General features: G+C 38.6%; 1 protein-coding gene across 1 annotated transcript in view; it reads right to left on the reverse strand.

Moving 5' to 3' along the window:
* Positions 1-472: 472 nt before the first annotated feature.
* Positions 473-23295, reverse strand: part of Aqr (aquarius intron-binding spliceosomal factor) — a 79968-nt gene continuing 57145 nt past the window's right edge. Inside the window, exons 24-35 of the mRNA XM_042275915.2 lie at positions 22002-22111; positions 19746-19881; positions 18506-18715; positions 15844-15981; positions 14749-14820; positions 13392-13579; positions 12635-12806; positions 9883-10053; positions 8015-8100; positions 5530-5704; positions 3233-3346; positions 473-1048 (exon numbers count right to left, since the gene is read on the reverse strand). Coding sequence (XP_042131849.2) covers positions 737-1048; positions 3233-3346; positions 5530-5704; positions 8015-8100; positions 9883-10053; positions 12635-12806; positions 13392-13579; positions 14749-14820; positions 15844-15981; positions 18506-18715; positions 19746-19881; positions 22002-22111 — 1884 coding nt within the window. The 3' untranslated portion in view covers positions 473-736. The remainder of the gene's footprint in view (positions 1049-3232; positions 3347-5529; positions 5705-8014; positions 8101-9882; positions 10054-12634; positions 12807-13391; positions 13580-14748; positions 14821-15843; positions 15982-18505; positions 18716-19745; positions 19882-22001; positions 22112-23295) is intronic.

Below are 23295 nucleotides of genomic sequence, written 5' to 3' on the forward strand. Positions count from 1 at the left end.
CATTTTCAGGCTCAGAGAAGAAAATAGGTGCCTGTTCTTGATGGACTACAAAGACCTTTACCCCATGGCTATTTATGTCCTTACAGGAAGAAAAATGGGAGAAAAGGCTGCAGGCTTGAGTGCTTGACAGTGTGCGTGGAGAAACAACCTGCTACCCAACTGGGATCCTGTTCACAGCTGCTCAAGGGTAACTCTAGGATCTTATGTCCTTTTTTTCTAGAGGCCTTTACTAAACTTGTGAGGTATGGGTTGGGTTGAGGTTTAGCTGGCAGGATGCTTGTGTAGCACCTACAAGGCCCTGGGTTTAATCCTAAGCAGGGCATAAAAGAAAGTTTAAGAGAATGCAAGCAATCCCAGAACTAGGGAGGCAGGAGCAGGGGGATCAGGAGTTCATGGTCTTTAGCTGTACAGGAAGTTCAAGGCTGAGCTACACAAGAACCTGAAAAGAAAAAGGGCAAGTATGCCTTACATATTCCATAGAAAACTATTTTAATGCAAGTATTATTACAGATACATTCAGCAATCAAAATTATTTTCTCTTCTGAATGAACAAATGAAAACTGGAGTTGTTTATATTATTTACAAATAAAAAATATACAAAACAAGGAAACCAGCTAATAAAAATAAGGACGGAACATTAGTTGGTGTCATTAAGTCATATAGCAAGTGTGAAATACAAAAGGTAACTTTGTGCAGACTTTATAAATGGAATGTCCCGGGAAAGGCTTCGGTTAGGCTATTTGGTTTCTGCAGGGATGGAAGCAGCATCTGCTAGGGTGGCAGCTTCTGCTGCTGCAGAGGCAGACTCGGCTGCAGAAGCAGTATCACCCTGGGCAGAGACATCTTCCATCTCACTGGAGGCTGCCTCGGTCTGACTGGAGCACGCAGGCTGAGAGGCTGGGGACTCTTGACTCAAGCTGGCTTCTGATGGACTGGGGATGAGGTTAGCTTGAGCAGCCATGGTTTCTTCTTCTGCTTCCATTTCTGTTTCTTGACTCTGAGCTTCCTCACCTTCTTCCACCATTGCAGGTGGTAGTTGTAAGAAAGTCTAATTAAAAAAAAAACCATATGAATGTGACTGTCAAGAACACTAGCTTATAAAGCTGAGCAAGCTCTCATATTACATCATTTTCTTAACATACTGCTTCTGCTACAGTTTTTTAAACACTGCTAGCCATTTGATACGACAATTTGACACTTTTGAACAATGACCTTGATTCTGCTAATGGTAAAAATACATCTATGTGTCACATAGAAGTAAAAACCAACATGAAAAGTTATGAGAGTTTTAATCAAAGGGATTTTTGATAATGCTTCTAAGAAGGCACAGTGGTTGGTTAGAATGAACTGCCACATCAACTTGAGGTCCACCTTCACTGAAGGAGTCTATGAGGAAAACCAATTTCTAAGACCAGGACATGGTGGGGGTGGGGGCGGGGGAGGAGGAAGGGCAGAGCTCACGCTTCCACCTTGTTCATCTGGGAGAGCAGAACAGCTGTCTATGCCTAGCTTTTTCTCAATGCCTTGGCAGCCTGGAGCGAACACCATAGATTCTTTCCTCCTAGATTTTGTTTAGCTAGTCAGAAATTTGAAAACATTTTACAAGTACCACTCAATAGCAATGGACACTCAGGGCAGAGCTAAGAGATGGAGGTATATAATGTTCATAAAAGAGACAAACTTGAAACTGGTAAGGTACTAATTTCTCCAAATTCACCCTGAATAATTTCTCTCCTGGAGACATTATTTCAATTACAGTGGGCTTTTATAGGGCTAGAAATTGGCTGGCCGAATCTAGGTAAAATAGGTCATTTTTGAAAAGGAACGGAACTAAAATATTCATTTTGTCTAATTTTAAGATCTGCTTATTCTAAAGTACTGTAATCTGGGTAGTATGGTGATGGTGACGGGATGGACAGATACACTGCACAGTGGAATCAAGTGGAATCCAGAAAGAACACTCATGTAGACACTCCATTATTTTGGGTTTATTATTATTATTTTGACTAAGGTCACAAGTAGTAGTTCAAAAGAGAATCAAATCGTCTCCTGAGGAAATGGCAGTAAAACCACAGAATATCCACACATGGATGAATAAACACAATACTGCAGGGAGCCTTGCCGGAAATGAAAATCTAAATCTAGCCTACTTGTAAACACCACACCCTGAACCGTAACTGGTAGAGGGTAGTCTTTGTCAACTGGGCTAAAGTATGTATTTTTAGGACATACAAGAATGAATTATAGTAAAGTAATTTTATGTATTAGATATCAAAATTCAAAACTCTACTAAAAGTTGTTTTAAAAAGAAAAAAAATTATAGAAACATGTTTGATAAGGGACCTGTAGCTGGAAGGAAGGAAACCTCTGAAAGCTCATTACAATAATACATGTGAACAGATTCATCCTGAAAGAGGATATTTAGGGAGCTAATAACAATACAAAATGATGCACAAATGAAGAAAATGAATTCTAAAAGACAACACCCCCCCCCCCCCAAATTCTTAAGCCATACTGAGCTCACTGTATTCCTACGGTCCCTGCTAAAAATAAAAAGGTTTACCGAATCAAGTATGGGTGAGGATGTAGAGTGACCACACTCACATGCTCCTGGACAAAACAGCAAGTTCTATTTGAAAAACTACTTTCAAAAACAGGCTGCCACTTTAAAGAGTTAAGCATGCATGTAAAGGATCAGCCAGCAACTCTCCTTGGAGGTAGAAGTACGAAGTCTTTCACAACAGTTACTTTGTATTATCCCACAATGGAAACAACCAGGCGAAAGGGGGGGACCATTCCTAGCATACAACAACATGAATGGTTAAAAAAAAAAAAGCTGAGAAACAGCAGACTGAGAAAGTAAGAGTGCATAGTCCATCTGCACTGGTGTGAATATCTAGAAAGCAGAGCGTAGTCCGTGATGGCAGAAACCAAACCCTTAGAGAAGGACAGGAAGTACAAAGTGACATGAGAAAAGTGGGGACGAGGGCTATGTTCATGATCTAGATTAAGCTGGTAGTTTTAGGAGTACATTCAAACACGATAAATACAGAATGCATCAAATAGCACATTTTGAGCAAGTTACTTGATGCCAGTTTATATCTACAGAAAGGTATTAAAATATGAATGCTAAACGAATAACAATGTCTGACTGTAGGCTCTCCGTAACAAATTAGTTTTAAGACTCACTCCACAGTTAGAGAAAGGAAGTGTCAACCCTGAGCAAACTCACCTGATGATAATGATGGGTAGTCTGTATCAAATGCATGTACATATTGTACACAAAGTTCGCCATCTGGGGCATATTCTTTATTACCTGTATTTCATGAGGTGGTCTCTCTCCATTCTATAAGGAAGCAAAAAGAGAGTGTAGTATCTAGTGAAAAAAACCCAGAACCTATCATTTCTACAAAAGCCCGTTTCTGAATCTATAAATACCATGAGGGTATGGAGGACATGAAACTCCAAAGTCAGAGTCCAGAAAGTACGTCATGAAAATTCAGAAAAATGAGAGACAACAGAGCTGAGAGTCATTAAGTTTTAATACAACTTTGGGCTGGTAAGTAAAATAAGAATTTCAGGATGTAAATTAATATCAAAGAATCATTCAGATAAAAACCTCATGAATAGAGGAAATAAATCAACATGGTCTAAAACAGTGATTCTCAACCTTCCTTATGCTGCAACCTTTTAATATAGTTCCTCATGCTGTGGTGACCCCCAACCATAAAATTATTTTCATTGTCACTTCATAACTGAAATTTTGCTACTGTTATGAATCATAATGTAAATATGTGATATACAGGATATCTGACATGTGATCCCAAAGGGTCATGACAGGTTGAGCACCACTGGTCTATCAGCAACAATTTCCAACTGTCTAGAATCCAGAGAGAATCTACAATTGTTTCAGAATGAAAATATTAGAACTACTTTTCCTCTTTTTTTCTGAAGTAAAAGATGTGAACATTTATTATTACTATATGTAGCCTGTCAGCCATGGAAGTGATAATCAAATCCCTGTTTTGAAGCTCTGCAGCATCTGTCAGGTTCTACTGAGACACTGTCACAGCGCAGACCCCTGCCTTCCCTGCAGCAGCCTGAAAGCTAGCTTCTGCAAGTCTGCAGTGAGATGGGGGAACTTTCATGAAGCAGTTTCTGAGAAAGATCGCTCTAGCAGTAAAGCAACTGCACTAACAGATCTGACTGTCTCCTTCAGCACCTTAGAAGACTGCTAACTTTCCTATTTGTAATCATTGATCACACGCCAAGTCTTATTGTTGCTTACTGTGGGGATCAATGTGGAAATCTGTGAATGTAAAAACAAGTTTTCCAGGAAAAAAGGATCCCACCTTACAGTAGCAAGCACACAATAGTGAGTCTATAAAGGAGCCAAGTGTAGAAATGGAGGGCAGCTATCCAGGCGGTACTCAGGGCTTTTGTGACACTACCCCCGAAACTACCCCTCAACCCTTTCCTCCAATTTTCTCAGAGCAGCATTTCTTTTTTTTTTTTTTTTTTTTTTTTTGGTTTTTCGAGACAGGGTTTCTCTGTGTAGCTTTGCACCTTTCCTGGAGCTCACTTGGTAGCCCAGGCTGGCCTCGAACTCACAGAGATCCGCCTGGCTCTGCCTCCCGAGTGCTGGGATTAAAAGGCGTGCGCCACCACCGCCCGGCAAGAGCAGCATTTCTTAAAAACAAAACAAATAAGCAAGCAAACAGAAAAGTCTTTAAAGAGAAGTGGTTAACATTACCAAAAAACAAACACACTAAACTTATTTCGTTTGTTTTAGAGAAGTGAAAAATAAGAAGTTTACTGAGTATATTTAAGACAATTTTATTTAAAATTTAATGGACCTCTGGCACATTTCATGACATGAAAAACAAAACCCCCCACGTCTGTAGCATGCTCTAAGAAAATAAAGTAGCAGTAAGAGTACAAGCAGGGATCTGTGCCTTTGTGTGCAAGAATGTAAGTAGGGATGAACTAGCTGCATTACACTTCATCCTACAGAGGAAGAACAGTGGGAAAGGGGGATGGAGGAGGAGATGGTGAAGCTGTCCGTGTTTTCCTGCCCCACCACCCCAGAATGCAAACTTCGTAAGAACTTAACTAGATTACTCTGTAAGTGACAACTGATGGCAAGAGGAGGTGTCGTGAGGTGCTCAGAACATGAATGCTTGAGTCAGACTGTCTGTTTTCAAATTCTGGCTCCTCCACCCACCTGATGTTTGGCAAACTACTTCACTTCTCTTACCCTCAGCTTCTGTACACGTACAATTAGCATAACAGGAAAGCCTCCTGAGCAGATGTGCTACTGAGATCAAATGAGACAATGAATGTATGGAGTTAACTCCCGATACATAGTAAGTTTCAGTGTTAGCAGATATTATTTTTATATAATTCAGTTCTGTGGTGTAAGGAGTATTTCATATCAGTGACTGGGGATTTTCACTAAAGTGGTCAACTATAAGAGAACCCTCTGTCCCACTTGGGGCATATTGCTCTACACAGTGATGAAAGGCCTACCTTTCTGGAGGTTGGGAAAGGCTCTGTTGGAATGATATGCAAATGCAGCGGACGAGCAGTGAGCTGACTGAAAGCAGGAGTCAGCTCAAAACAATTCTGGAATAGGGATACTCTAGCGAAGATATAAAGGCCAAGCCTGGCCCTTGACATGGCTACCACCAAGCGACGGACATCCCTTTAGGAAACAAAGTAATTAGCATAGTTTGAAATTAATAATGTATGCATGCATCCCCCTTTTCCTTGTTTTACATAATCCACTAAATAGTCTCAGTATAAGCTATTGCAATAAAAACCTTAAGGACTTAATAGGCATAAAGCAAATCAATGTATGTGATCAGTAAACCCAGTAAGCAAATGCTTCATTGATAACACCTTGCTAGTTAATGTGTGTGTGCACGTATGAGAGACAAAATAACCAATGTACTGGTTGAAAAGATCCAAGTAGCCCTTGGATCCAGAAAAGATCCAGAATCCCAGAGGAGTCAGGTGACAGTCACCAATTACTGCATCACTATCACTATGACAACCACCTTCTTTCACTTTTCTGCCTAACGAATTCCCAGGCTCTACAAGATAAAATTTTCCTTCCTAGAAAATTTGCCAGTTTTACCTTAGAGTAGTAATTCTTTTTGCTTCTCTTCACATTCCTAACATAGAGTTACTCAGAGATCTCAACACTGGTAAGTGCTAGAACTCCTTAGTAGGCGTTCTTTCACAGAAATAGAAAGGAAAATGTAAGCAATGTTGTCTAGGAAGAAATGGAGTGTTGGAGGAAGGAAGCAGCTTAAACTGCTTTTGAGGAATCACTCTATTACTGTGCTCGGTTTCCTTGTCATATCCAGGAGGCTCTACTCTGGATACATGCAAATACACTGTCCAGGTCCTTCTGTGAGAACATTTACTGTAGTCTTTGGTACTGTAGTGGCTAAGAGGCTTTTATAAGGTCATCTCCACAGCACATGAGAATGGAATTGAAATTTGGGGCATATTCAAGCAAAGGAATCTTCCCAATTATTTGAATGTGTCCCACACTGGTCCCCAAACTCCTCAAGAGTGGAGATCATGAAAGCTAAATTTATTCCTATGTATCCAGAAGCTAGTACACTGCCAAATAACAGATAATAAAGGTGTTTTTAATCAGAAAATCTGGAGATGTGGGGCAAGACTGAGACCACCTTCTTTTTAAATCCTCCATTCATAATCATTTTTAGTTTTCAGAAAATTAGGCAGAGATCCCTATGGAATTCAAGTTACTGAATTTTTAAAAACAGGTTTATTTTTATTGTACATGTATAGGTCTTTTGTCTGCATGTATCTAAGTGCAGGACAGGCACCCACAGAAGAAAAGAAGGACACAGCGTTTACATTGTCACACTTGAAGCTAAGAGGTCTTTGGTCAACAAAGATGGCCATTCAGACAGTAGTTATGTCAGTTAGGAAAAAAAAAACTGTTTTCAGAAAAGACCTAACTCTATGCTTGATACTTCAATAAGCAAAAATAAGCTAACTTTAACACTATCAATTTGTAATAGTTTCTTTTTTTTTTTTTTTTTTTTTTTTTTTTTTTTTTTTTTTTTTTGGTTTTTCGAGACAGGGTTTCTCTGCGTAGCTTTGCGCCTTTCCTGGAGCTCACTTGGTAGCCCAGGCTGGCCTCGAACTCACAGAGATCCGCCTGGCTCTGCCTCCCGAGTGCTGGGATTAAAGGCGTGCGCCACCACCGCCCGGCTGTAATAGTTTCTTAAAACATTGTCTTTGCTTACTCTTCCATAAAGATTAGCAGCCTAATACACTTTGACCTAAGACTGAAAGAGATCTGGACTTAATGACAATTTATGAGAGTGTGGAGAACCTTCTCTTTATACTCATCGAATAAATTAAGACAATGAACTCCAGCTCTCCTGAGTTTTGCTAGTAAGTCACATGAGATGAAGATTTATATAAAACCAAATGGCTGCTTTGTAATAAGAAGATATTACTCCCATAAATCTCTAATACATAAATACATCACAAAATGATAAAAATAGGTTATTGTTTGTTTGGATCATTCTTAATCCTGGGAGAACAAATGGCTCCTTTATCCTCTCATGAAGCTGAAAGATGGTATGGAGAGAAAAACCAGAAAAAGCCTTATGCACTGAAAAAAAAAATGCTCCTGAAGAGGCTCCCTTCCACCTTAGCTTCTTTGGTTCCTGATGCTGTTCCTAGCAGTTCCAAGACTAAGACTCTACGGTAAAAATTCTCTGCATGCAAATGAATGATGAAGAAGGGACAATTGCTACGGCGTTATGAGGTCAACAGTTAGCAGTAACAGCACCGATAAACTACATAAGGGGCCTGATGTTATTCTGAAGAAAGCCCTACAAGCTGCCATAATGATTAATTATAGCAATTAATTGGACAAATTTAGAACTACTTTCTCATTGAAGCTCAGAACTGAAACAGACAGTAACCTTGGGTAAGAATTTGGAGTTTGAACCTCACGCACCTCAAATGGCCCACAGCCCTGGTCCGCACTAGAGAAAGGAGGATGTAATCATTCTGTTGACCTTGGAATCTATCAACAGTTGTCACCTAGGAAGAAAAGGTGGGGAATGTAGTATCTTTTCAAAAATACAACAAGGCATTGTCTACACAAAATGCTAAAAATAAGCAGCTTACCTTTAAGTTATCTCAGAAGACACCTAATCATATAGTTCTCACTTGGAATTTCAAGAACAAGTCAGTGAGTGCCACCAAAGCATGGTAAGCACCCTGGACCATGTCTTCCCATTACTCATACTCTTGTCTGCAGCACCTGTCTACTATGACTAACAATTAAAGAACTGTTCTTGGAATCTTCAGCCTTCCACCATTAGACTGCCAAGCTTCAGAAGGCAGGCTATGTTCAGCTTATTAAGTGACATCCCAAATCCTCAAAAAGTGTAGCTAAGTATACTCATTTATTATTCAATGTGTGTCCCTAGTATTTGTTCATGGCATTCTTGTTAAAGTGAAAAAAAAAAATCTCCATAGTCTTTTTATTCATTTGGAAAACACACATATGAATAGGGAGGGGGTTCATCAAGATTCTAGCCACCAACTGTAACTCTTAGGTCTTCATCCCTGCTCTATGAATTCAACAAAGCTTACTGAATCCCCTACGTGAATTACCATTCATGGTCCTTCTGATTTTAGGAAGTCTATAAAACACTTCTTTCGGAGTGGATTTCACAGAGGTACAGTGAATTTTGAAAACATACACTCCCATACAGCCGCCACCACCACCACAATGCCCACCACCTTGGGCCCCACTGTAAACAAGCGGGCAACTTCGCAGCTCCAGGCAGTCTCTGATCTATTTCCCTTATTTTCTGCCAGCTCTGAATAAGCACAGGAATGGAATCATGAAATGTTACACCCAGTTTGTCAATAGCATAAGGCTTCTGTAGCTTCTCTGTGTGGTACCTAACATGCTCACTCTGTCCTGCTGCTGAGCAGCCAGGCTCCCATTAATGAATGTGCTTGTTAATGGACAACAGAGTTGCTTTAACTCTGGGGATATTTAGAATAAAGCTACATTGGATATTCAATTTTTTTCTTTGTGGACATGTTTTCATTGCAGAAAGGGAACTGTAGGGCTATGTTAAGTGTATCCTTAACTCTTTAAACTGTCAAAGTACTTTCCAAAGTTTCTGAATCAATTTATACACTCATCAGCAATGTCCCAGTCCTCAAGTTCCAGCTGCTCCATTGCCTGACACTATCAGCTTTTACAATTTTAACCATTCTGTTGATGTGTACAAGCACCATATTGTATTTTTAAAAATTTAATTTAATGTTATTCAGACTCATGCAGCCCAAGCTACAAATTTGATCTATAACTGGGGATGGCTTTGAAGTTCTGATCCTCTTGCCTCTACCTCACCAGTTGGGATTACAGTCATGTACCACAGTGCTGAGTTTATGTGGTGCTGAGGATGGAACCCAGAGCTTCATGAATCCTTGGCAAGCACTCTGCATTTTCTGATCCCTTACCGTGTTTTCATTTATGTCTTCCTGATAGTTAATGATGGTAAAGACAACTAATTACAGGCAGGGATGCTTTAGTGGCTATTTGGGGGTCCTGTATGAAACATGTCCTGTTCACTTGTCCATTTTATATTAGTCTGTCTTATTTAAAATGACTTTTATTAGAATTGACATTTTGAAGCAAGTCTTCTCATGTGTAGACACTATACATGGAAATTCTGTTGTCATCCTGACCTTCTAGAAAGCTTGTCTGTGAGACAAAGTGGAGTAATATAAATAACTTATAATAAATTCAAAGCTTGTCAAAAAGATGAATGTGAAAACATATTACATTCATAAAACTACCTTGTTTGGCCTTCCGATCAATGGATTATTCCCACATCGTCTATTGATGATGTCCCGAATCAGGTGCTTTTGTCCATTGTATGTTGTTAGAATGCTGATCTTGTCTGCAGGGTAACCAAGCAAGCACATGTACATGAAGAGTGCTACTACATACTCTGCTTCTCCAAGGTTCTGTAATGCAAGCACAGCCACATTGTATATTAATTCCCCTATGTTCCTACTTTTTAAGAGCTTCAAAAGAGGCTTACCTATCGATTGCCTACTTATTTTGAGCACATCCTAAGTGAAAAGTTAATAACCTAGATAGATAAGTAAATATTTTTGAGACGTTGAAGGATAGCCTAATTCTAGGTTAATATTGGTAAAACCCTGATGTCTGTAATATATTTGTAACACAGGACATATAGGTTAATATTCCTGGGGCCACAATAATCATGATATATAGTCTATACAACATACTTATATACCTGCAGCTCTGACAACAAAGATTAGCATAAAGGGGCAAATTAGTCAAGGAACCCATACAATGTCCAGTCTTAACTGGATGTACACGTGGCAGTATTACAACTGATTGCACTGTGTACAGCACTTCCCGAGCCCCTCCCACTTCCTGATGTTTCCTGGGAGTTTGTTTCCACTGTCTTCCTTTTGCCACCTGAACTGGACTCATTCAGGTGAGAACATGTGCTTTCAACTGGCAGTCTGGCTTCAGCTGGAAATTCTGGTTAAAGATGGGTGATATGGAGCTCAAAAGCAAGGGCTTTACTGAACCTCCAAGTGAGAAATCTGACCCACAGCTACTTCATCCAGTTCAGCAGAGACCACGTTCAAGTGAAACAAGAACATAAGCACATCATGGAAAGCATACACAAAGATAAGACAGAAGCTGGATTCCAGGCAAAGGCAAGAGGAAAATTACTAGATGAACTTCAGAGACACCATTTATATCCAGGTTCCTGGTGACAGACAGTCTCAATTATCTCTTTCATTTAAATTCTCTAGTTCTTTGGAAGACAGGAGACAAAAGAAGCCACATGACTCTGTAAATCTCCATTTTCTATATTGGTAGCAAAACACATTTATCTAAGGATCAGCTCCAATGTAGATAAAAGAACAAACCAGAGACCAAGGAAATGACCTTATGTAATAAATGCTAAGGCTGAATAAAATCCAGTTTTGATTCAGGTATTTTTGGCAAGATTAGTACACTGAGTTCTCAGTAAGTAGAAGCCAATTCTTTATTTATGTGAGCAATGTGCTTAATTCAGCACTCTGCTTGAGTCAGATGTGAAGCTTAACAGAAAAACAAGTATATTTTGATGAACATTTTAGAAGCTGGGCCACATAAGTCAAGGTTGCTTCAACTTAGGGACTTTCATTCATTTTTCCATTTATTCTCTCACATGCTAATTTTTAAAAATGTATTGTTTAAATGCACATTGATCATATTTGGGGGGATAAAGTTTTTAATACTTCAGAAATACAGTTAACTAATAGCAGTCGTCATTTGAGAATACCCTTATTTCTTGATACACTGAAAACTCACACAGAGATAGAATTAACAAGTAAGGAAACAGATGAGTATCTTGGATAACGTTTTAGATCAATACCATTAGGTAGCTCAGGCAAGGACTCAGAACCACTTTGCAATGAAGCTATCAGGAGACACCAATCAGCTCCTGAACTCCTTCAAAGGTGGATATCAGGAAACATGTTTCTACTTTGAATATGGCTCTAAATGTGTTATCATTTAAAGGTCACATTTGTTCCTAAGCTTTAAGTATATGAGAAAGTGACTTTAGTATTCCTTCTGTGTAGAAAAGGAAAAATTTAATCTGATAACTGTTTAAATTATTTATTTCCAAACTAATTTGTAGTGAAAATATTTCAGTATGTTAAGTCTTTATAAACTCATCCAAATTCTTGTTAAGAATTACTTAGAGCAAGAACAGTATCTCTAATACATATGACAATTTATGCACCAAATTATTTTCCCACTATAACTGCAAAATCAAGTACTGTCTGACTTAGTGATTTATTACTGTTAGGTATTTACTCATTTATTTCTAGGTAAAGTGTTTCTCTTCATTGCATTTTCTGCTGGTGTAACATTTTAAAAGGTTTATTTTATGTATGTATTTTGCTTGCATGTATGTTCTCTCTCTCTCTCTCTCTCTCTCTGTGCGTGTGTGTGTGTGTGTGTGTGTGTGTGTGTGTGTGTGTGTGTGTGTGTGTCAGAAGAAGGCACCTAAGCCCCTGGAACTGGAGTTATGGACCACTGTTAACCTGCCCTATGGATGCTGGGAAGCAAAACTTGGTCTTCTCCAAGATCAGCAGGTTCTCCTAACTGCTGAGCCATCTCTCCAGCTCCCAGAGTATTTTTTTTTAAAGCAACTGAGTTCTCTATACAAATTTTAGTCAGAATTTTCAATATATTGTTTTAATTTACATACTTATTTTTTCTCAAATCAATTAAGGATTTTTCTGTATTATTTTTGATTTTTTAACAAGGAGGCCCTTTCTTACAACATCACTATATACTTGTCAATATTTGCTTTTAGTACTTTCCACTGAGTTTTTAGTTATTCTTTGTGTATCTTTGATCCATCTGAAACTGACTGCTTTTGTGTGGTCAGGTGAGGCTGCAACCTTTCTTTGTCTCAATAGCTGGCCACATGGTACAGTACTGCTAAATCCCATAGCACTTCAGCCAGGCAAATGCAACGTAAACCCCAATGCCATGCTGTATTACCTGATAGAAGTAAGGGTTAGGTTCCGATTCTCCCACTCCCTGAAAGTCTTCCACATTGATGAGCTGGAAGTCATAGAGCAGGCCAGCATTGGCTGTGCTGAACTCTGGCAGAAGCTGCACATGGGGCAAGTTGCCTAAGTTCTTGTAGCGCCAGTTGTAGAGGTTACACAAGCTGTCCCAAGACAAAGCCCCAAACACAAAAGATTAGCAACTGGGACCCTTCAGTATCCAAAAGGACATTTTAAGGAGCCACATTTTTTAGTTGCCAAGTTTGCTCATCTTTTAGCAACATTATTTTGGCTACTTTAGGCTACTTGTTCCAAATAAGCAGGAGTCAAGGGAATGAAGATGGTACAAAAATGACAGCTCTCCTGTGCTCCTGTGTAAACACTGTTGCTATGTCATCAACTACAAAGCCTGGAAGGCCTGGATGTGGGGACACAGGGAGGACCTGTGAAGTGGCTGGCACTACTTATGAAGTTAAGAAGCAGTGTTTTACTCTTGTTTACTTTTGCTTTAGATTTGATAATCACATTAAGGCCATGTATTTGGAGACAGGATGGAATGAAGCCTTTCTGTCCTCAGTATCAATTTAATGAACAAAACAACTCATTAGATCAATATATACCTTATACAAGGGGCAATAAACATGGTTTCAGATTGGTAGAGGGCAGGTTCCTAGAGCTTAGAGAAGGCTAAACTTTATGAAAAAGATGTTTCAGGGAACCTATATCCTTAACTACAAGTGAATCTTCACCTTGCCCTGGCTCTCCCTTGAGCATCGAGGTCCACAGTAGGAACCCCAACCCGGACAAAGCGAGTGAAAAGAGATTGCTCCATATTTGAATACTTCTGAAAGGCCATGTTCTTAATGACTGGAGGTAACTGGTGGTGATCACCAATCATAATCCATCGTTTCAATCGGCTGAATCCATCTTGAGGATTCTAGAAAGGAAAATTGAAGAAATACAAAATATTGTAATTAATACATCACTGACAGGTTTCTAGCTTACCAAACGCAAGACTTGTTCATCAGATCACTTCATTAATTTACAAATTCTCAAGCCCCATCAGCTCCATAAAGGGGCCCAGCAAATTCACAAGATGGGTTAGTTGGCAAGGGTGACTGGTGCTCTTGATGGACAGTAAGCAAGAGTGGGTGAAGAGAAGGTCTTCAACAGGGTAATAAGAAGACATTTTGAAGGTTAAGGTCAGCATTAAGCAAAACAGAAATAAGGAGAAACATGCCCAGAAACAGAAGTGGAAAGATGTCAAAGTGAACACCCAGTATCAAAAGTAAGCCAAGAAGTTTTGAAAACATTAAGAGTAAAAACCATATTATTAATAGCTTTGTATACTACTAACTTCAATTTCTTACTCCACATGTCCTCCTGTTCCTGGAAATATGTCCTCCATTGGATATAATAAACATTAAGTTTTATATGATAGCTTATAAAAGCAATTTTGATAACTAAATTTATCTGTAAATTAAGCGGTCTCTATAGTCTTATGCTGGTAATTACACATTTTGTTTTAACACTTCAATAATAAAGAATAATGTATAACAAGAAACATTTTTAAAATAATACTAGTTGGTTTTAAATTTAGGCATACAATTAAGAAAAGCAATGTATCCAGAAAACACCAGAAACAACCATAGAAACAATTCTAACAAAAGAAAAGATAAGTAACTAATATTCCCTCCAAATTACATAATAATATAATTTTCTTGATTAAAATTCGTCTTTTAAAAACTATGTTGTTACACATACATACACCATGGATATTTTTTATTTTTATTGGTTTTTTTACTCTCTTGGAATTCACTATGTAGGCCAGGTTGGCCTCAAACTCAGAGATCTGTCTGCCTCTATCTCCCAAGTGCTGGGGTTAAAGGTGTGAGCCACCATGCCTGGCTTACACCATGGATGTTTAAAAAGTCTCTCAAAGGGAATAAAAAGCCAGGAGTAGATTAAAGGGAGAGTTTACAGGATGAAAATAGAACAACAAAGTGAAATCAGGGAGAGTATGGAACCATGACAATCAGCGTCCTAAGTACAGCTTTCCAATGCCCATGAATTCCTAAAAATCTGTCTTGGACCTTTATTTCTTACCTGTAGAAGAAGAGGTATAAAGGTTTCTATCTCCAGAATCTGAGCAGCCTCTTCCATTAAAATGTTGTCATACTGAAAAAGAAAATCTTGTCAAATGGTAGCTGAAAATCCAAGCAGTTACCACCATAAGTCTAACAATGGTCAAAAAGCCTTAGTAATTACATATTAAAACAGCAATGTATAAACTATGCAATCAAGTTCACAGCCTGACTATTCTTCAATCGTCCTTAACCTCAGAGGGTGAAGGTTTGCAGATGCGTATTCAAGTGAGAGTTTTGGTTAGTACTGCTAACAGTGACAAAAACTCTGAAAATTCAAATTTATTACTCAGTTGTTATGTTCTACTTTAACTGTATCATAAACACCACATCCTCTTCATATTTATCATACAGTAAGTTATTTTAATATCTCACCTGACAGTATGAATGAAATCATTCTACTCTGAACAGACAATGGGGACTGGATGCATGTTTACTATGTGAATAATGTTTGTAGATAAATGTCTCTGGTGAAAAGGATTTTTGAAATACTACTTTCATAGCTTTCAAATCTGTTTAAATATATATATATATATATATATATATATATATTTTTTTTTTTTTTTTAAAATAAGTGATACTCAGTAAAACTGAAAGCTTATGGCCAGGCGGTGGTGGCGCACGCCTTTAATCCCAGCACTCGGGAGGCAGAGCCAGGCAGATCTTTGTGAGTTCGAGGCCAGCCTGGGCTACCAAGTGAGTTCCAGGAAAGGCGCAAAGCTACACAGAGAAACCCTGTCTCGAAAAACCAAAAAAAAAAAAAAACAAAAACAAAAAAAACAAAACTGAAAGCTTAACTATGATAACCTGGTTAGACAGTCAAATGATTGATGCTAATTGGTAGACAAATTACTCAAATATTAAGTTAGATTTAGCTTCATTAATCATATAAATGTTATATTACCACATACTTTTAAAAAAGAGCTTTAAAACAATACAAATGAGACCTTTTATAAGTGAACAAATCCCCAAAGAAAGGAGTCTAGATCATCACAAAAAGAAAAGAGTGAGGGAGCAAAGACCCAATGAGAAGATGAGCTAGGATGGAAGTCTTTACCTTGAAACCCAACTTCACCAAGTCATGTCGTTTCAAGGCAGCATGAGTACAGGTCATAGCAATGATTTTGGCTTCCTTCACCAAAAGGTATTTAGATCTGTCCAGCCCACTGCGAAGCAGTTCTGAGGCTCTGAATTCCTATGGAGTGAGCACCAGCAAGAGACAATTTTAGGACAATAGTTCATGTGTATACAACCACAACCCACCTAATCAGACAGTTCTTGAGATGTTACTAATATAATACATAAATATATTATAAACCAAGCCTAATAAACCAAAATAAAATAATAAGCCTAATGAGTTATAATTCCTTTTGTTATTTGGACGCTGTTTGAGTTCAAGTAAGAGTTGATATTCAAGCTATAACTTGGACCTTTTTGCATATAAACTATTTACATTATAAAAAAGAGCACTGGTAAATATCAATTACCAGTGTACCTGTATTATTCAAAGTCCCTCTACGAAAAGAAAAACTATCTCATATATTCCCACCAAATAGCAAACAGCTGGTTACACAGGTGACAAAAGACTAAGAAGCCAGCCAGGGGGTGAATTAACCTAGAGATTGGCAGCAGCAGGGAAGTCACTGTCACTCCTGGATTAGGAAGGATAAAAGGAGAAGTGGTGTGCTGTGGGATGTTCTGTATGTCCTGTGGGAGCCCATTCTCAGGTTCCTTGTGGTGTTACCCAGCAGGTCCGTATAGAGGATGATTAGGACCATGGGCCTGAGTGCAGGTGTTTGAGATGGTCTGCACTTGGCTGTGCTGGGGGATGGTCTGTATGTCAAGTTGCTCTGATTGGTTAATAAATAAAACCTGATCGGCCGTGGCTAGGCAGGATAAAAGGACAGAAAGGCAGAAGGAGACGCTGCAGCCGCCGCAATGACCAGAGACGCTGCAGCCGCCGCAATGACCAGAGAGGCTGCAGCCGCCGCCATGACCAGAGAGGCTGCAGCCGCTGCCATGACCAGCAGCATGTGAAGACGCCAGTAAGCCACCAGCCACATGGCAAGGTATAGATGTATGGAAATGGATCAATTTAAGATAAAAGCACAGTTAGCAAGATAAGGACAGTTGGCAAGAGGCCTGCCACGGCCATACAGTTTGCAAGCAATATAAGTGTCTGTGTTTATTTGGTTGGGTCTGAGCGGCTGTGGGACTGGCGGGTGACAGAGATTTGTCCTGACTGTGGGCAAGGCGAAAAAATTCAAGCTACAGTGGTGTTGTCAGAGCCCAGTGGCTTGGGCTACCCCACCAGTTGGAACTGTCAAACCCAGAGGGAACTGAGGCCAGAAACTCTGGACTGTCTCTTCTCAACTCCTACCACCTCTCTCAGGATATGGCTGAATCTATTCAAAAGGCAGCTGACATAGAATGCAGGGTCATTCAATCTGCAAGGATCAGTCCGAAGCTCAGCTGTGGCAGAGGATGGACAGGTACAACAGGACCAGGTTTCACCAGACTTCAACATTACACACTTAGAATTCAATTTTTTTAAATAGTTTCTCAAATAATTTCAGCATTACTGATTCAGGTGAGGTGTTCTGTACACCCTTCTCTGCACTCCCTCAAGAAGGCAGCTGCTACTATGTAGTGAATATATTTTTATTCTATGATGTTGTGTTTATGTAATAGCACTCTAATTTTCAGGTGTAAATTGTTATTATCCTATATCTCCATCTACCTATTCACAAGTATCAATATTTACTAAATACCAACTATGTGCCAGATAATAGGAAACGGGGTGGAAGCATATTTAGAAGACAGAAGACACAAAGTCCCTCTTCTTTGTACTTGGAGTTACACCTTCTAGATGTTCTTACTAAGGAAACAAGCTTGAAGATGACTGCTTAAAAGACCACTGCAAGGAGTGTTTGTCATAGAGCTCCCCCAAAAAGGGGATACAGCTGGCTCCCAGGTCCCAGTCTTCTCTGTCTCCTGTGTGTAATGATGGTCCTTACTTCACTTTCACATCAGGATAAAGCATCCTGGCTAATACAGGCACTTCATTTTGTGTCTGCTGATCAAGAGGCACGAGGAACTAATAAATGGCGTGTCTCAAATTCCATTCGAAGGACTACTACTGTTAAGTTTCCTGATGGAGGGCTGTGGTATCAGTAGCTCGGCTGGCAGAGCGCTGGCCAACTGTGTACAAAGTCTGTTCGCTGTATGAATTAGGTGTGGTGGTGCACATCTGCAATTCCACTACTCAAGAGATAGAGGAGAATCAGAAACTTAGGTAATCTTCAGCTACATAGTGAATTTGAGATGAAAAAGAAAACTAAATTCTAATGGAAACACTACTTTCTTAAATACTAGTAGAATAAAAGGGATATAACTCATTTAACTCTTGCTTATTTCTTAACTAAAACTCTACCTGGCTCAGTGTGAAGGTGCATGTCAGGACTTGGAAGGCAAAGGCAGGAAAATTTCTGTGAGTTTAGGCTAACCTGGGTATATTTATGTAGAAAGTTCCATGCCAGCCAGGGCCTACATAGCAATCTCTCTCTCACACACACACATACACACACAGTAAATATTTAAAAAAAACTTTTGCTTAAATTAACAATTTGGTTTGCAATATCTGACTACTTAATTTACCTCATTAAAGAGATAAACCACAAACTTTTAGAAGAGCATTAAAACAAGTTGAGAAACCTTACTTCAAGCTGAGTGAAAATTTTCTTAATATGCCTGAAGCACCCTTCAGCAACTTCCATGTCTTCTTCATAAGATCTGCCTTTAAAGATGGGCTGAGGAGCGTTGGCAAAGTACTCATGGAATGGGAAGTATGTGGCGACTTCTGCAGCGTCTGGTGAGCTGCTCCCTGTGTTTTTAACTCTACTGATGTATTCTTCCCAACGTGACATCACCTGTAGGAAAAACCCGCATTGTACTTTGCCGGCTAGATTATGCATTAAGTAAAGAAAATGAATCCAGTGAAAATGAACTCAACAGTCTGAATCTAAAGTAGACTACTTTGCAAGACAGTGTATGTCTTGTTTGTTTCACAAAACCCATAAAATCTCATTTTGAATGCACTCAAGTGTTTTGTGCAGCCACTAGTGAGATTAAGACCATTCTCTCACATTTATAAAAATTTCAATGTTATAATGTTTCTAAAATATACAAACAGCATACTACAATGAGAACAAGAAACATAAAACCGGCACTATTTGATTATGTCTTAATTCACTTGGAATTATTAGTAATGGAAATGACTTACTGTTTATTCATTTATGTGGTTTCCTATTTCTCAATGGTTTTCCTGCTCAGAAAATTAATCTTAACAAAATCACAGCCTTAAATTGAAATCAATTAGTCTAAGAGATACTTTATTTCTGGGTATTAGAAAGAACAATATGCTTTCCCTTGCTAGCTAATAAAAGACATAATGAGATTATGTCTTTTGTACTTTTATACTTTGCTATGAACTGGGTAGGTAGAATATTTAGTTACATTATTTAGTGAGGTAGAGAAAATGAGAATAGCAAAACAGAGGGAAAATGAGTTCAAATGTAGCACTATCAGCTTTAATTCAGAGTTGCTTATAAAGAAAACTGAACCATAAAATTTGAAAACACAGGTGAGATGATTCAGGGTAAAAGTGCTTGTTACTAAGCCTACAATCTGAGCTTGATCTCTGGAGTCCACAATGTGAGAGGAGAGAACCAACTCCACAAAACTGTCCTCTGCACACACAAAATAAACAAGCAAATGCTTAAAAAAAAAAAAAAAAAAAAGAAGTAATAATAAAAACACAGAGTGTTCCTAATAGTTTTGGAAATGCCATATATTTTAAAGTATTAAAACAACAACAACAACATTTCAAAAGAAGTCTCTAGAACTCAGAGCACTTTCTACTTGAGACAATAACTACCAAGTCCAGCCCTTAGGTCCTACCTGGTATAAGAAGAAATAGCCTGCAGTTTCACAGGTATATGAAGCATCTCCCGGAACCCCCAGACTCTTCTGTAATCGTTTGACTTCTTCTAAAAGCTCTATCCTTCGAGCCAGGACATAATTAACTCTTCCATACCTAGAATTATCAGACAGGTAAGAAGGCAAAACTGTAATGAAGACTGATGAAATTGGTCAACAGAATTCAAGAAACCATTACAGAAACTACAAATGATCAGAGAGAAAGAAAGAAATGAAAGGCCAATTTAACTTATATTTAATTATGAATGGTGGATAAATTAAACTATGAGTGGTTTATCTTGGTCCACACCAGAAGGGGGTTATTTAAAGTATAGCCGAAGGTCCAGTACTTATATGCAAACACGTTAACAGTCTGGGTGGAGAAACAAATCAATCAAGCAAGCTATCATTTTTTGTACCTCTACAAAACTTCCACATATGTTATAGTGCATTCTGGAGCAGACTAATAGGCTAGGACAGAGTGGACAGACTGGGGCCTTTGAACAGCTCAACTATCCTAAAAGCAGAATGCTTCAGAGACTTTGAAAAGCAATTTAAAAATGTATTCTAGATTATCTGTATTTTCTAGCGTATAGTCTGGCACTCAAATCTAGTTGAGTGAGTGAGAACAGAAGTTTGGGAGTACCTTGTCCAAAGATATATGGGAATAAAACCTAGTGGAAACAGAGTTAGGCCAAGTCTATACACACTCTTTTCACAACACTTCAGTGTCTGAACATGAGTAAGCAGTCTGATCAGTGCTATGGATCGTGTGGCAGGCTTGACAAAGGAAGAGTCTATTTCTGAATTCCTAGGTCTTCCAGTGCAGAGGCTTACCTGAAGCAGCAAGAAACAGAAACTTGTCTATATTTATATTTCCCTTTCCTTTCTTCTCCTCTCTTTCTCCCTCAACTGTGTTTTAGCCTGTGTGGGCAGAAATCTCGTCTCCTCTTTCTCGTGTTTTTTTTTTGTTTGTTTGTTTTTGTTTTTTGAGACAGGGTTTCTCTGTGTTGTTTTGGTTCCTGTCCTGGAGCTCGCTCTGTAGACCAGGCTGGCCTTGAACTCACAGAGATCTGCCTGGCTCTGCCTCCTGAGTGCTGGGATTAAAGGCGAGTACCACCACTGCCTGGCTAGTCTCCTCTTTCTATGCCTCCCCAGTCATGGGGTCATAGGCTCCCATCATTACACCAAGCAAAACAGGATGTGTGCTCTTAAGAATGAAAAGCTGGAAAAAAATTTACACGGATATGTGGATATGATATGTAACTTTTTTTTTTGTTTGCTTATCTATAGTTTAAAATTTTTGGTCACAGCAAAAAAAAAAAAAAAAAAAAAAAAAAAAAAAAAAAAAAAAAAAAGAAAAAAGGAATGGTTTAAAATGATAAATTCCATTGGACTGCAATTTTAAGCATTCTCTTAATATTCACTGACCTCTGAACAACGAGCTTTAGCGTTAAACTCATTTTGATGTTTAAACTTAGTACTATTACTATTTTTGTGTGCATGCACACGTATGCAAGGCAAAGGGCAACTCTATGGAGTTGGTTCTCCTTCTACCATCATGTGGAACCCAGGGATCTAACTCAGGCCGCCAGGCTTCATCTGCAGGTGGGAATCACCTTACACACCATCTGAACTCCTCCTACTCTAGTTTTAAAAATGGCCTTGACATGAGGAAACACCTATGGAAAGATTTCACAAGTATCACCAGCTGATCCAACCCAAGAATCTAGGGCCTCATCGGCCTATACCGTGCTGTTCTTTCTGTGTAACACACTAACTTTTAAGCTAAGTATTTGGTGAACTCTGTAATAAGTGAATCTGAATAGATACAACACAGTAGTATAACATTCTTCTGATGTCTGTTACCACTTTAGGTCAATGGTCATATTCATCAAACAAAAGATACATGACATATGTACACCTATTAATTGAGCTTTTTATCTGAATTTCTATATAAGTGAAATGAGTTATTATAATTTGAAGAAACAAACCACTACTGTAGAAAAAGTTAGATTTACACAACTTTATTTCTCTTATAATAAGTAATACTAAATAGTGGATCTAAAGTGCACGGTGCCTGCACTTTCAGGTCAACATACAGATTAATGAGGTGACACCAGAACCTTCTGAATTAAGTTTGGTTACACATCTCTTTTCTTGGTATTTTTTTCTAATAAGGAGGAAAAGGTTAAAAATTCTTTTGTGCATGTTTAAACATTCACTCCATTCTCTTACCTGCTAAAATCTTTCTCTGTCTCTAGCTCTTCTTCTCCATGACCCAGACGCAGGAGGTGGCGTTCATCTATGTCTAAAGCCATGATTTTTTCAAACAACTGGTTTAGAGCCTGGTCAGCAAGGCAAATGGATGACAGTGAGTTTAAAAGACTTATTAAGGTCTTTGAAATAGAACAAAAACTAGTTTCTAAAACCATACAGTAATGTCCAGTTATATAAGAATCAAAATTAAAATTGAAGAAAGTAGGTTTAATATAGGCCATTTATAAACTGTGACAAGATTATATTTAATACTGATTCTTATATTTGCATTATATAGACTTGGCTAAATGAGTGCCTGGAAATTATAAAAACCACCTACATCTAAAATCTCTATGTCTAATTTATAAAAGAGAATGCAGCGTTGCTGAAAAAGGGCAGTGAGATGTGTGTGTGTGTGAGGGTAGCTTCACCAAGGGTGCCAGAGAAAGAGAAAGTGCATCATTCACCTCTCAGGCCCAAAGCCCAATTTTCTCTATGCAATGATCAGAGGGCACTTGCTGCCATAAACTGCTCCGATGGAAACCATTCAGAACTCACTTCTCTCTACCTCTGAAATGTTTATATTAAGGGTTCTCTCAAATATTAATATTTATTCTCCAACCTCTGTGGGTTAGGGAAAAGTTTTGTAGAAAGGCAAAAAATTTTGCAGAAAGGTAGAAGTCTGATAATTTGGGAAGATACACTAAACATAGACATCATTTACAGTATTAGCCACTGGTCAGCACCCACCCTCACCTATCACTAGTCCAACCCTGCCCCTCAAGCTAACATACATATTCAGGCTACATGTATCCTTTGCTGCCAAAATTCTAGCAGATTTAAGGATGGAAGTCATTACTTTTTTTTAAATTTCAAATTCCCACTATCTAGCTTTTCATACTATTCAAAACTCAGAACTCAAACAATTGGACTGCATAGTATTATTTGTTATCTGTACTAAGAATTGAGACAGAAAAATTATATGCTGTAAATTCAGAAAAACTTCAAGATTTCCTTCTGAGATAGAAAGATACTGGAGAAGTGCTTAGAAAATCAGCTCTTTGACAGACACCAGGGAATCTGCATTTCAAAGAACAACAAAGCCTTAGTAACAAGGGCTTCTTTGGTATCTCTGCAACAGACCTTCTCTAGGACTGCTACATAAGCCCATCCTAAATAGCATGCACTGTAACAAGTCCCAACAAGGCATGAGACAGAACTTAGTCAGAAATGCTGTGAGATAAGGTATGACTTACTGTTTGTGCACCTTAAG

This window comes from Peromyscus maniculatus, chromosome 4 (genome assembly GCF_049852395.1).
Source record: "Peromyscus maniculatus bairdii isolate BWxNUB_F1_BW_parent chromosome 4, HU_Pman_BW_mat_3.1, whole genome shotgun sequence".
NCBI lineage: Eukaryota > Metazoa > Chordata > Mammalia > Rodentia > Cricetidae > Peromyscus > Peromyscus maniculatus.